The sequence below is a fragment of the Schistocerca gregaria genome, chromosome 2, assembly GCF_023897955.1.
Source record: "Schistocerca gregaria isolate iqSchGreg1 chromosome 2, iqSchGreg1.2, whole genome shotgun sequence".
Taxonomy (NCBI): Eukaryota; Metazoa; Arthropoda; class Insecta; order Orthoptera; family Acrididae; genus Schistocerca; species Schistocerca gregaria.
Genome location: NC_064921.1, coordinates 291262284 through 291276649, shown reverse-complemented (window position 1 = coordinate 291276649; position 14366 = coordinate 291262284). Strand labels below are relative to the sequence as shown.

General features: G+C 39.8%; 1 protein-coding gene across 2 annotated transcripts in view; it reads right to left on the bottom strand.

Moving 5' to 3' along the window:
- The window catches only part of LOC126336892 (uncharacterized protein C18orf63-like), a 186826-nt gene that overhangs the window by 57283 nt on the left and 115177 nt on the right, over positions 1–14366 (bottom strand). For both annotated transcript variants that reach the window (XM_050001005.1, XM_050001006.1), the window contains exons 4-6: positions 10134–10299; positions 9960–10056; positions 9610–9873 (exon numbers count right to left, since the gene is read on the bottom strand). In XM_050001005.1, coding sequence (XP_049856962.1) covers positions 9610–9873; positions 9960–10056; positions 10134–10299 — 527 coding nt within the window. The remainder of the gene's footprint in view (positions 1–9609; positions 9874–9959; positions 10057–10133; positions 10300–14366) is intronic.

The window sequence follows — 14366 nt, the reverse complement described above, 5'->3', positions numbered from 1 at the left end:
GCTTATAGGTAAAATTCCAGTAAATGGCATTCTCCTGCATGGTCCTGCTCTTTCATTTAATGTTTTAGATTTATAGCTATCTCTTTTCTCTTTAGCTGTTCTGAGTTCTGATCTTGCTCTCTCTCTTGATTTTCTTCGGACAGATTTTTAAAGTGATAACAGTAGTCACATACGTCTTTTCTAGGTACATGTAAGCCTAGGTTAAACTGTGTATTGAGTACTTCTCTGTAGATCCAATATTCTTCAGCAGTAACCTGTTCATCTTCACAAAGTTTCTTATATAGTTCGTGCATTATTTATAAATTCAAATCTCCTGGTAAGAACAGTCACACAGTGCACTGTTGACAGTAATGCGATGGAACAGTAGGAAATGATTTTATATGGTTCCTTATTTTCTCTCTTGCCTCGTCGGATCTCTTTATGTCAAGATGATGATGACAACAACTTCCCTTGTCGGCAGTTAAAATCTTTCATCATCCAGAATGCATCCACCTTGCTGAAGATCTTGCTACACTTTTTCAGACATTTGGAACAGTTCTTCTACTTAAATATTCAGACTGGCACTTCTTTCTTAGCATTTGCTGTGTATGCCTTTCCTGAGTGTCTATTCATTTTTCTTAAATACCATCTGGACTTATCTACATTAAGAGAAAGAAAGTTGCCACTCATCATATAGCAGAGCTGCTGAGTCGCAGGTAGATAATACAAAACGATTTTCACACTTAAAGCTTTTGGTCAATGGCCTTTGACAACAATAGACACACACACACACACACACACACACACACACACACACACTCATGCAAATGCAACTGTGTGTATGTGTGTGTGTGTGTGTGTCTATTGTTGACAAAGGCCATTGGCAAAAAGCTTTAAATGTGAAAATTTTTTTGATCTGCGACTCAACATCTCCGCTATATAGTGAGTGGAAACTTTCCTTCTTGTAATATTGTTACATTCCATCCTGGATTTTCCATTGTTTGATTCTGGACTTATCTGTGTTCTTACTTCATTTTATATCTAAAAGGAAGTACACACTAACATTAACCTGTTCACACTGGATCCTTTAAGTAACTGAACAAAATGTGACACGAGAATGAAACCAGTGCTGACAGTGCTTACAAAGAATAATCACTGTTTTGTCTAGCATTTCTCCACTTCCTGACAGTCCTAGGGGGAATGCAATAGCTTGAAACATCATACATAAACTGTTCTGAGACCTGATGAACAGACAAATGATTCAGCACTGAGGCGTGATGCAACATTTTGAACTGATGTCACAAGAATTTTTATTAGCTACTAGACAACATGTACTTCTCTTCTATACTAAAGCCTGACAACCAGGAGTGATAGTGTGGGGTGCCATTTCTATTAGGTTTGTCATGTGCACCACCCTTACTGCACAGTGATGTGTTAACAACATTCTATGCCCCATTTTGTTGCCTTCATGGCAAGACATCCTGGGCTTACATTTCAGTAAGAAAAAGCCTGCCTACACATTGCAAGAGTTTTTACAGCTTGTCTTCATGCTTGCCAAACCCTATCTCGGTCAGCAAGGTCGCTGTATTTGTCCCCAACTGAGAATGCCTGAGCAGTATGGGCAGGGCTCTCCGACTATCTCTGGATTTTGACGATCTAATTCACCAATTGGATAGAATGCTGCACAATATCCCACAGGAAAACATCCAACAGCTCTATCAATCAATGTCAAGCTGAATAAATGCTTACATAAAGGCCAGAGATGGACCAACACGCTATTGACTTGCTCAATTTGTGAAGCTCTTTCTCTTCAAAAATTTATCCAATTTTTCTGAAATTGTAATCATTTATATGTCTGTACATATACACTACATATACTGATCTCCATTACATCAGATAATTCTTCATGGTGTGTTATTTTTTTTGGTCTTAGTGTTTGTATCTCTTTCACTTCATCTAATACCAACAAAACTACTCTTATCCACGTGAAATTTCAGACTTTTTAGCATCATGCTACATTTCAAGAGTGTTCAAAAATTTTATTGTTAACAGATAAAAATGTTTCATGAAAGAAAAGAAAAGAACTATAGAAGTAAAAAATGATTATGCAAAGGACATTAACCGCTCTTTGATAAATAAAAAAAGTAAAAGTTGCATAAATTTTCTGCGACTTCATAAAGATGTACCACTTTCTACTGCTTGAAACTGTAAAGTAAAGGGACCAGGGAAAATGGTTTGGGGTGTATCAGGTCATATCTGACATACAGAAAACTAAGGGGTTGTTGTAGCTTCAGATTATGGAAACTGTTTCTTACTATGGAAAACAGATTTACATGGCATCCCAAAAGATTCAGTTCTAGGCCCAATTCTTTTGCTCTTTTATGTAAATGACTTACCCTTATATTTAAATTCTCAAGCAGTACTATTCATAGAAGATAACATTGTGCTGATTGAAACAATTAGCTTGGAAGAAATCAAATATCATAATATCTCTAAAAATTTATACAAATGATAGCATCTAAATGGCTTTGAGAAGACCCCAACTATGCTCTTCAAGACTAAGCAATCAAGAAAATATTGGCTCCAAATTATTCATTAAATCCAGGAACAGCAGGAAGTGTGTGAGAACAAATTCCGTGGGATACACCTGGAAAAAACTATGTCCATATGTCAAGATAAAAAGAAAGAAACTAGAGACTCATGTCACTCATTATAGAGAAATAAGAAACATAAAAACAAACTTCTTTCATGAATATTAAACTAAGTTTTTACAATTATTCAATTACGATCTGTGCAGAAATCTGCCTGGTGGCTTCCCCTTTCATTTCTTTCCCCCAATCATCTGTTTCTTTTCGACTATTGAATTACAGTCTCCCATCACAATAATATTTTCATCTTCCTTAGTTACTTCAATAGTTTTCTTGTCTCACCATACATCATTTCAATACCTTCATCATCTGTGGAACTTTTGTTGTTGTGGTCTTCAGTCCTGAGATTGTTTTGATGCAGCTCTCCAGGCTACTCTATGCTGAGCAAGCCTCTTCATCTCCCAGAACCTACTGCAGTCTACATCCTTCTCAATCTGCTTAGTGTATTCATCTCTTGGTCTCCCTCTACGATTTTTACTCTCCACACTGCCCTCCCATACTAAATTGGTAATCCCTTGATGCCTTAGAACATGTCCTACCAACTGATCCCTTCTTCTAGTCACGTTGTGACAGAAACTCCTCTTCTCCCCAATTCTATTCAATACCTCCTCATTAGTCGTGTGATCTACCCATCTAATCTTCAGCATTCTTCTGTAGCACCACATTTCGAAAGCTTCTATTCTTTTCTTGTCTAAACTATTTATCGTCCATGTTTTACTTCCATACGTGGCTACACTCCATACAAATACTTTCAGAAATGACTTCATGACACTTAAATCTAAACTCGATGCTAACAACTTTCTCTTCTTCAGAAACGCTTTCCTTGCCATTGCCAGTATACATTTTATATCCTCTCTACCTTGACCATCATCAGTTATTTTGCTCCCCAAATAGCAAAACTCCTTTACTACTTTAAGTGTCTCATTTCCTAATCTAATTCCCTCAGCATCACCTGACTTAATTGAACTACATTCCATTATCTTCGTTTTGCTTTTGTTGATGTTCATCTTATATCCTCCTTTCAAGACACTGTCCATTCCGTTCAAATGCTCTCCCAAGTCCTTTGCTGTCTCTGACAGAATTACTATGTCATCGGCAACCTCAAAGTATTTATTTTTCTCCATGGATTTTAACTCTTTTCTTTTGTTTCCTTTGCTGCTTGCTCAATATACAGATTGAATAGCATCGGTGAGAGGCTACAACCCTGTCTCACTCCCTTCCCAACCTTCATTTCCCTTGACTCTTATAACTGCCATCTGGTTTCTGTACAAATTGTAAATATCCTTTCACTCCCTGTGTTTTACCCCTGCCACCATCAGAATTTGAAAGAGGGTATTCCAGTCAACATTGTCAAAAGATTTCTCTAAGTCGTAGGGTCAGTATTGCCTCATGTGTTCCAACATTTCTACAGAGTGCCAACTGATCTTCCCCAAGGTCGGCTTTCACCAGTTTTTCCATTCGTCTGTAAAGAATTCGTGTTAGTATTTTGCATCCATGATTTATTAAACTGATAGTTTGGTAATTTTCACATCTGTCAACATCTGCTTTCTTTGGGATTGGAATTATTATATTCTTCTTGAAGTCTGAGGGTATTTTGCTTGTTTCATACACCTTGCTCACCAGATGGTAGAATTTCGTCAGGACTGGCTCTCCCAAGGCTGTCAGTAGTTCTAATGGAATGTTGTCTACCCTGGGGCCTTGTTTTGACTTAGGTCTTTCAGTGTCAAACTCCTCACGTAGTATCATATCTCCCATTTCATCTTCATCTACCTCCTCTTCCAGTTCCATAATATTGTCCTAAAGAACATCACCCCTGTATGGACCCTGTATATACTCATTCCACCTTTCTGCTTTCCCTTCTTTGCTTAGAACTGGGTTTCCATCTGAGCTCTTGATATTCATGCAAATGAGTCTCTTTTCTCCAAAGGTCTCTTTAATTTTCATGTACGCAGTATCTATCTTACCCCTCATGAGATAAGTCTCTACATCCTTACTTTTGTCCTCTAGCCATCCCTGCTTAGCCATTTTTCACTTCCTGTCAATCTCATTTTTGAGATGTTTGTATTCCTTTTTGTCTGCTTCACTTACTGCATTTTTGTATTTTCTCCTTTCATCAATTAACTTCAGTATCTCTTCTGTTACCCAAGAATTTCTACTAGCCTTCATCTTTTTACTTACTTGATCCTCTGCTGCCTTCACTATTTCATTCCTCTAAGCTACCCATTCTTCTTCTACTGTATTTCTTTCCTCCATTCCTGTCAATTGTTCCCTTATGCTCTCCCTGAAACTCTGTACAACCTCTGGTTCTTTCAGTTTATCCAGGTCCCATCTCCTTAAATTCCTACCTTTTTGCAGTTTCTTCAGTTTTAATCTACAGTTCATAACCAATAGATTGTGGTCAGAGTCCACATCTGCCCCTGGAAATGCCTTACAATTTAAAACCTGGTTCCTAAATCTCTGTCTTACCATTATATAATATATCTGAAACCTTCTTGTATCTCCAGGGTTCTTCCATGTATACAAGCTTCTTTCATGATTCTTGAACCAAGTGTTAGCTATGATTAAGTTATGCTCTGTGCAAAATTCTACCAGGCAGCTTCCTCTTTCATTTCTTAGCCCCAACCCATATTCTTCCTTTTCCTACTGTCGAATTCCAGTCACCCCTGACTATTATATTTTCGTCTCCCTTCACTACCTGAATAATTTCTTTTATCTCATCATACATTTCATCAATTTCTTCATCATCTGCAGAGCTAGTTGGCATATAAAGCTGTACTGCTGTAGTAGGCGTGGGCTTCGTGTCTATCTTGGCCACAGTAATGCGTTCACTATGCTGTTGTAGTAGCTTACCGCATTCCTATTTTCCCATTCATTATTAAACCTACTCCTGTATTACCCCTATTTGATTTTGTATTTATAACCCTGTATTCACCTGACCAAAGGTCTTGTTCCTCCTGCCACCGAACTTCACTAATTCCCATTATATCTAACTTTACCCTATCCATTTCCCTTTTTAAATTTTCTAACGTACCTGCCCGATTAAGGGATCTGGCATTCCACGCTCCGATCCGTAAAACACCAGTTTTCTTTCTCCTGATAACGACATCCCCTTGAGTAGTCCCCGCCCGGAGATCCGAATGGGGGACTATTTTACCTCCAGAATATTTTACCCAAGAAGACGCCATCATCATTTAATCATACAGTAAAGCTGCATGCCCTCGGGAAAAGCAAGGCTGTTTTGGTTAGTGTTACAAGGCCAGATCAGTCAATCATCCAGACTGTTGCCCCTGCAACTACTGAAAAGGCTGCTGCCCCTCTTTAGGAACCACATGTTTGTCTGGCCGCTCAACAGATACCCCTCTGTTGTGGTTGCACCTACCCGGCTATCTGTATCATTGAGGCACTCAAGCCTCCCCACCAACGGCAAGGTCCATGGTTCAGGGGGTGGGGCTGGGGGTCTGTGGAACTAGTAAACATAAAAATTTGCACTACTGTGGTGGGTATTGGCTCAGGAGAAATAAGAGCTGTAGCTACCCTTGCTTTCAGCAATTCTCAGTAACATCATAACAAGGCCATGTTGACTAATGTTACAAGGCCAGATCAGTGTTGTCCCTGCATCTACTGAAAAGGCTGCTGCCCTCTTTGGTAATCACTGATCTCTCCACAAATACCCTTCCATTGTGGTTGTACCTGTGATATGGCTGTCTGAAGTGTTGAGGCACACAAGTCACCCAACTTTTGCTAGGTCCATGGTTCATGGAGGTTACAAATTGAAATATTCTTTGCTTTTTAGTAATTAATGTTCATCATGTTTGAGACAGAGATGTAACATGCTTCTTCAAATAGAAGAGATGGTTGCATTTGATGGCTGAGTGTGCCTTATTATGTGGCAACTACACCATTCCATAGTGTCAGCATAACTTGCCATTACAAGGTGTTGGCTGTCAGTTAGCTAAATTCTCAGTTAATACAAATAGGCAAAAACAATCAAAGATGACCTGTGGTTTGTAGGTTCCTGCAAGAAGCAGATGGAAAATGTCAGGCTATAAGACATGTAAGAAAGGATTTTTAATAGGATTGAGCTATATAGAACAAGTCCTGAATAAAAAAAGTTATTTAAAGTGTAACTGGTTTTTAAAATTATTTTGTCTTTTGTGATTTTAATATCTTGTCATGGTATTCTTGCAATTGGTCTTCCTTTAATATAAAGGGTGAACTCAAAGACCACTGACAAAATTTCAGAGGTTATTCAGGAATATCTTTTGAGTATTTGGAAGACAGGAATTTTATTTCTTTATTTAGTCCAAGAATAATTTTTGGTACATTATTTATACACATGATATAGGACAGGGGTAAACATAATTAATTTATGATTACAGCAGCCATTGTGACTACATGGTCAACACAACTGGAGTGCATAATAATATAAATTGACATACTACGTTGATTCACCACATGACAGCTGTGGTTTTTAGGAGGGACACATGATAAGTACAAGGTAACTTACAGTGTAGAGTGACAAAATACATAATTAACAATATTTGGTAAAAGAGGATTACTTATTATGATGTTCCAGAAATTCAGAGACAAAGCAGAAGCAGTGATCAAGCAAGACCTGTTTCAACTTTACCTTCAATGTTTTTAAAGTCGGCAGGTATTTTAAGTACCACGACATATGGTTATTAACATAACTCCAGCATGATACACTCCTCTTTAGCATAAGTTTGTACTTACTGTGTTTATGTATAGGTTCAGTTTCTGCCCAGTTTTATATGCATGCACATAACACTCACATCAAAAAAAGTTTTGCATCACCCCTGTTCCCAGAACTCCTGTAGATAAACGTTGACTGTGGTTATTGTATCACAGACACAGTCCCTTTGACTGTTCAAAGATGTCACTAAACCCACACGAAGATGTAAACAACCATGCATGAGCAGTGCCTTTTAGATGGAGCGGGTCTGACAGCTGATCAGTTACAGTCATTCCTCCAGGAAGGAGATACACGTCTCGTGTTGTCTGTAGTTCAACCATGCCTAGACGGCCAATACCGTGGTTCGATCATGTCTGTATTGTTACTTTGTGCCAGGAAGGGCTCTCAACAACAGAAGTGTCCAGGCATATCGGAGTGAATCAAAGCGATGTTGTTCAGACATAGAGGAGATACAGAGAGACAGGAACTGTCAATGACATGCCTTGCTCAAGCCACCCAAGGGCTAATACTGCAGTGGATGACCGCTACCTATGGATTATGGCTCGGAGGAAGAACTGTCAATGACATGCCTTGCTCAAGCCACCCAAAGGCTAATACTGCAGTGGATGACCACTACCTATGGATTATGGCTCGGAGGAAACCTAACAGCAATGCCACAAGTTGAATAATGCTTTTTGTGCAGCCACATGATGTGTTACAACTCAAATTGTGTGCAATAGGCTGCAGAATGCACAACTTCATGGTCTATGTTTGCAACTACAACACCATGCAGCATGGTATAGATGGGCCCAACAACATGCCGAATGGACTGCTCAGGATTGGCATCACGTTCTCTTGTGTCGCATATGCTTTCAACCAGACAATCGTTGGAGACGTGCTTGGAGGCAACCCGGTCAGGCTGAACGCTTTAGACACACTGTCCAGCGAGTGCAGCAAGGTGGGGGTTCCCTGCTGTTTTGGGGTGGCATTATGTGGAGCCGACGTACGCCACTGGCGTTCATGGAATGGACTGTAATGGCTGTGAATGCCATCCTCCGACCGACAGTGCAACCATATCAGTAGCATACTGGAAAGGCATCTGCCTTCATGGACGACAATTCACGCCCCCTTACTGCACATCTTGTGAATGACTTCCTTCAGGATAATGACATCGCTTGACTACAGTGGCCAGCATGTTCTTCAGACATGAACCCTATCAAAACTGCCTGGAATAGATTGAAAATGGCTGTTTATGGATGACGTAACCCTCTGATGGATCTATGCCGAATTGCTGTTGAGGAGTGGAACAATCTGGACCAACAGTGACTTGATGAACTTGTGGACAGTAGACCACGATGAATACAGGCATGCATCAATGCTAGAGGATGTGCTACTGGGTACTAGAGGTACCAGTGTGTACAGCAATCTGGAACACCACTTCTGAGGGTCTTGCTGTATGGTGGTACAACATGCAATGTGTGGTTTTCATGAGCAATAAAAAGGGTGAAAATTATGTTTATGTTGGTCTCTATTCCCATTTTTTTGTACAGGTCCCAGAACTCTTGGAACTGAGGTGATGCAGAACTTTTTTTGATGTGTGTGGTTAAGATTGTTTCGGTTTTCTTTTTTTAAGATGTTCCCGGGTTTTGTAAAAATTAGTAGTCTCCTCTGGTTCATCACAGAATAATTGCATTTTTTTTTGATTTCTCACCACCTCTAGCTTTGTAACTGTGTTGACTGCAAAATATTTGTGCAATAGTTCAAAGGACAATGGTATGCATTATGGGAGTTGTTTGGAAAAATACTTATGTTCACTTATGGTACTTGGTGTAGACAACAATAACACCCACTTTATCCCCCCACCCACCATCACAAAGTTTGCATTCAGTACTGCACAGTTTTGTCTCAGCTTTGTTTTTATATTGATTCTTCTGCACAACAGTATGGGTTCATTAAATGCAAAGCAAAAGCGACAATGACACTGTACTGAGCTGTTCTGCAGTGATAGCAACAATATTACAGTTCTTTTGCATCTGTACATAGGTACCTATGAGAAACTGTATCTTCCCATGGTAAAATGATAGCATATTATAGACTCTTTTCCTGCTATGAAGTTATTTTGAATTCTTTTGAGGTTCAGGTTTACCCTGCATTTGTCTTAGTATGCTGTTATATATATATATATATATATATATATATATATATATATATATATATATATATATATATATATATATATATATATATATAAAAAAGTGCTAATCCTATGTACCTAATACTTATACTTGCCTGATTTAATGCCATAGGTTTTGGTATAGCATATCCCAGACGGCAACTAAGAATGAATGACTGACCACATACGGAAGGCATTTTCTTGTTCACATCTCTGAGAAATTCTTTTAATACAGCCTCAAAATTTACTTGTTTCAACACCATAGCATTCATATGGCAGATGCAGATATTTGGATATGAGTACTGATTTGGTGCCAAAGGCAAAAAGAAGACGTTGTAATAAATCAAATTTTCATCACTTTCTGGCAACCGGTAACCATACTGCAAAATAATACAAGATCCACCATGCTTTCAACAAGTTTTATATCAGTTAGAGAATTTAATGGTGTGAAGCAAAAAATAATTACCAAATTTTTCCAATGTCTTCTCAACTCTTTGTAAGTTTTGAATGGAGAACTTTCAGGTAAGTGGTGTGATACAGAGACAACTTTTCCTTTCTTCATACTGTTTGAATAGCAGCATTTTTAGTGAACTGTTCTAACACAAGACAGAGAAAATTGGACTTTGTTTACCCAACATACCTTGGCAAAACATGAACCCACTGCGGTATTATAGACATTTCAGATATTACTGAAATTTTATGGGAAAAAAAGTCCTGACAGATTGATGGTATTATTTCCATTTCCTCTAGTTTCAAATGAGGTAACTTCATCCTTAATGGCCAAATTACAAGGAGAACCTCTTCATCTGGAAACAAACATTAAGAACATGTGTAGTCTAAAAGAGGGGTTGTGTTAGAAATTATATAATTATTAAAATGTTTTACATCCTAGGTGTCACAAGAACACAATAACAATGAGAAAATTTACTGCTTATTTCTTTGCTCTGTAAGGAAACTGAGATGAAAAAGAATGTTACAATTTCAGCAATGTTATGATACTAACAGTATGAAATCTCAGCCACAACATTAAATATGTAATCATTCCTCTATGTTACAGTATTACCTTACCCTTAAGAAATTAATGTCTAATTTACATAACAAACAATGCATTTCTACAGAAAGGGATGAAACTTCACTGAATCACACATAATCTGTGAAGAGCTATACAGCATTGTTCAGCCAAAAAGTTTAACTAAGAACTGTTTTTCATATACGTAGCTATGTTTACGCATGACAGCTCTGGAGTTGTTTACTTGACAAATATCAGCCAGGTATGCAAATAACACATTGATACTAAATAAATGGTACTGTTCACATGTATTATGAAGAAACTACACTCCTGGAAATGGAAAAAAGAACACATTGACACCGGTGTGTCAGACCCACCATACTTGCTCCGGACACTGCGAGAGGGCTGTACAAGCAATGATCACACGCACGGCACAGCGGACACACCAGGAACCGCGGTGTTGGCCGTCGAATGGCGCCAGCTGCGCAGCATTTGTGCACCGCCGCCGTCAGTGTCAGCCAGTTTGCCGTGGCATACGGAGCTCCATCGCAGTCTTTAACACTGGTAGCATGCCGTGACAGCGTGGACGTGAACCGTATGTGCAGTTGACGGACTTTGAGCGAGGGCGTATAGTGGGCATGCGGGAGGCCGGGTGGACATACCGCCAAATTGCTCAACATGTGGGGCGTGAGGACTCCACAGTACATCCATGTTGTCGCCAGTGGTCGGCGGAAGGTGCACGTGCCCGTCGACCTGGGACCGGACCGCAGCGACGCACGCATGCACGCCAAGACCGTAGGATCCTACGCAGTGCCGTAGGGGACCGCACCGCCACTTCCCAGCAAATTAGGGACACTGTTGCTCCTGGGGTATCGGCGAGGACCATTCGCAACAGTCTCCATGAAGCTGGGCTACGGTCCCGCACACCGTTAGGCTGTCTTCCGCTCACGCCCCAACATCGTGCAGCCCGCCTCCAGTGGTGTCGTGACAGGCGTGAATGGAGGGACGAATAGAGACGTGTCGTCTTCAGCGATGAGAGTCGCTTCTGCCTTGGTGCCAATGATGGTCGTATGCGTGTTTGGCGCTGTGCAGGTGAGCGCCACAATCAGGACTGCATACGACCGAGGCACACAGGGCCAGCACCCGGCCTCATGGTGTGGGGAGCGATCTCCTACACTGGCCGTACACTTCTGGTGATCGTCGAGGGGACACTGAATAGTGCACGGTACATCCAAACCGTCATCGAACCCATCGTTCTACCATTCCTAGACCGGCAAGGGAACTTGCTGTTCCAACAGGACAATGCACGTTCGCATGTATCCTGTGCCACCCAACGTGCTCTAGAAGGTGTAAGTCAACTACCCTGGCCAGCAAGATCTCCGGATCTATCCCCCATTGAGCATGTTTGGGACTGGATGAAGCGTCGTCTCACGCGGTCTGCACGTCCAGCACGAACGCTGGTCCAACTGAGGCGCCAGGTGGAAATGGCATGGCAAGCCGTTCCACAGGACTACATCCAGCATCTCTACAATCGTCTCCATGGGAGAATAGCAGCCTGCATTGCTGCGAAAGGTGGATATACACTGTACTAGTGCCGACATTGTGCATGCTCTGTTGCCTGTGTCTATGTGCCTATGGTTCTGTCAGTGTGATCATGTGATGTATCTAACCCCAGGAATGGGTCAATAAAGTTTCCCCTTCCTGGGACAATGAATTCACGGTGTTCTTATTTCAATTTCCAGGAGTGTATTTGCCATTGTATATTAGTGAGTGACTGTTTTATGAATGTGAACTGCGTCCTTATGCTGTAACAATTGACCAATTCAGTTGCAATTTACTACAGACTTGCCCTGTAATCTCATGGAAAACATGGCATTTACGTGTCTAGAAAGCAATAACATTCTTGTACAGATGTAGACTCTCTCAGTTTAAAATGAAAAATACAGTATCAGGGATGAACTGGACAAAACAGAAGCAGCTTCTGAGCACACAAATATGGATTCTGTGAAGGCTCTGTGGCGCCATAATCAGTCCTAGATTAGCTGTGCTGTTACGTGAGTAAACATGGAGCTGAAGGGCTCCTTCAGATGGATGCAAAATCTCATGTTGGTGCTGTTCCAGTAATTGCTATAGGAAGCTCATCTACAGCTGAATAGGAGGAGGATGGAGAAGTTAGCACATCTATAAGCAGAAAACATACAAAAAACCACAAAGGAAATCTCTGTGGTTATCGTGGTCAATTGAGACAATGACACTAGGCCAAATTCAGAATTCAAATAGAAAAAATTAAAACAAACTAAACAGATAGAGACTCTCATTCATATTATAATCACAGAGCAAAAGGTGAAATCAATTTGCTTCATCAGAATATTAGTGTGGTAATGAAGAAAGTAACAGAGTTGTTAATTTGTTTGAAAGATTTCAATAGTTGGAAAGAAATTGATCTCATGTAAACAATCAGATTGAAAATCTTAATATAAGTGATTATAAATTAGAGGCATATTCATGTGGCTCCAGCATGAATAAAGGAGGATTTATCGTAGAAAAGGAATATAAATTAAAAAAGTGAGTAACAGTTAAAGATGGTATAGATAAATAAGTGCAGAGGTAAGTAAATTCTGTGTAGATCATGGTCTAGAATAATGTGTTTGTGAGTTAATATGAGGAAATGTAATACTTGTGATGTTACAGTATACATATCTCCACTGTGTAACTGGGATATTTTAATGAAAAGTTTTGATACACTACTACATTGTCCGTCAAGCAAAATGGAGGAATTATTAATTTGTGGGAATTTTAATGCAAATTCCTTGAAGGAATCTGTCAGGAAAGTGATACAGAGCTGTTATGTTAGCCACTTATAGTATGTTATAAATATACCTACCAGAGTTGCTCAAGGGTGTATCACCATTATAGATAATGTACTTACATAACAAATTCAAGTTAAAGAGACAAATAACTATCCTATGGTGAATGGACTGGCTGGTCATGTTGCACAGTTAATAACATTATGTAACTTAGCTCATTTCAGAGACACTAAGAAAACAGTGAGGTCAATTAATGACATAACTATTGGAGATATTAAAGAAAGCTTAAAAACTTTTGAGTGAAGTGAAGTTTACAAAGAACCTAATTCCCGCTGTAAATTCAACAAAATTTTTAAAGAATTTGTGTCCATTTTTGAAAGAAGTCTTCCAACAAAGATAATTAAATGAACTGTTAGGAAGTTGTTAAAGAAAACTTGGATCACTGCGGGTCTCTTCACAATGAAAAAAGTACTTGTACAAAATAGCTATAATAATTAATGATCCAGGAATACTTACATATTATGATCAGTACTCTAACAAGTAAAGAAAATTTAAAAAAAATCGAAAAGTATATAAATTGTCTCAAATTGACAGATGAGACAACAAAATCAAGTCCATCTAGAAAATTAAAAGAGAGACAGAGAAAGAAGCCATAGAAGATGACAGTTTAAAAATTTCAGCGTATGGATGTCCTCCAGAATGAGATTTTCACTCTGCAGTGGAGTGTGCGCTGATATGAAACTTCCTGGCAGATTAAAACTGTGTGCCTGACCGAGACTTGAACTCGGGACCTTTGCCTTTCGCGGGCAAGTGCTATATCAACTGAGCTACCCAAGCACGACTCACGCCCCATCCTCACAGCTTTACTTCTGCCCCTAGGCTGTGGCTTAGTCATGTCTCCGCAATATCCTTCATTTCAAGAAGGCTAATTCTGCAAGTTTCGCAGGAGAGCTTCTTTTAAGTTTGGAAGTTAGGAGACGAGTTACTGGCAGAAGTAAAGCTGTGAGGACGGGGCGTGAGTCGTGCTTGGATAGCTCAGTTGGTAGAGCACATGCCT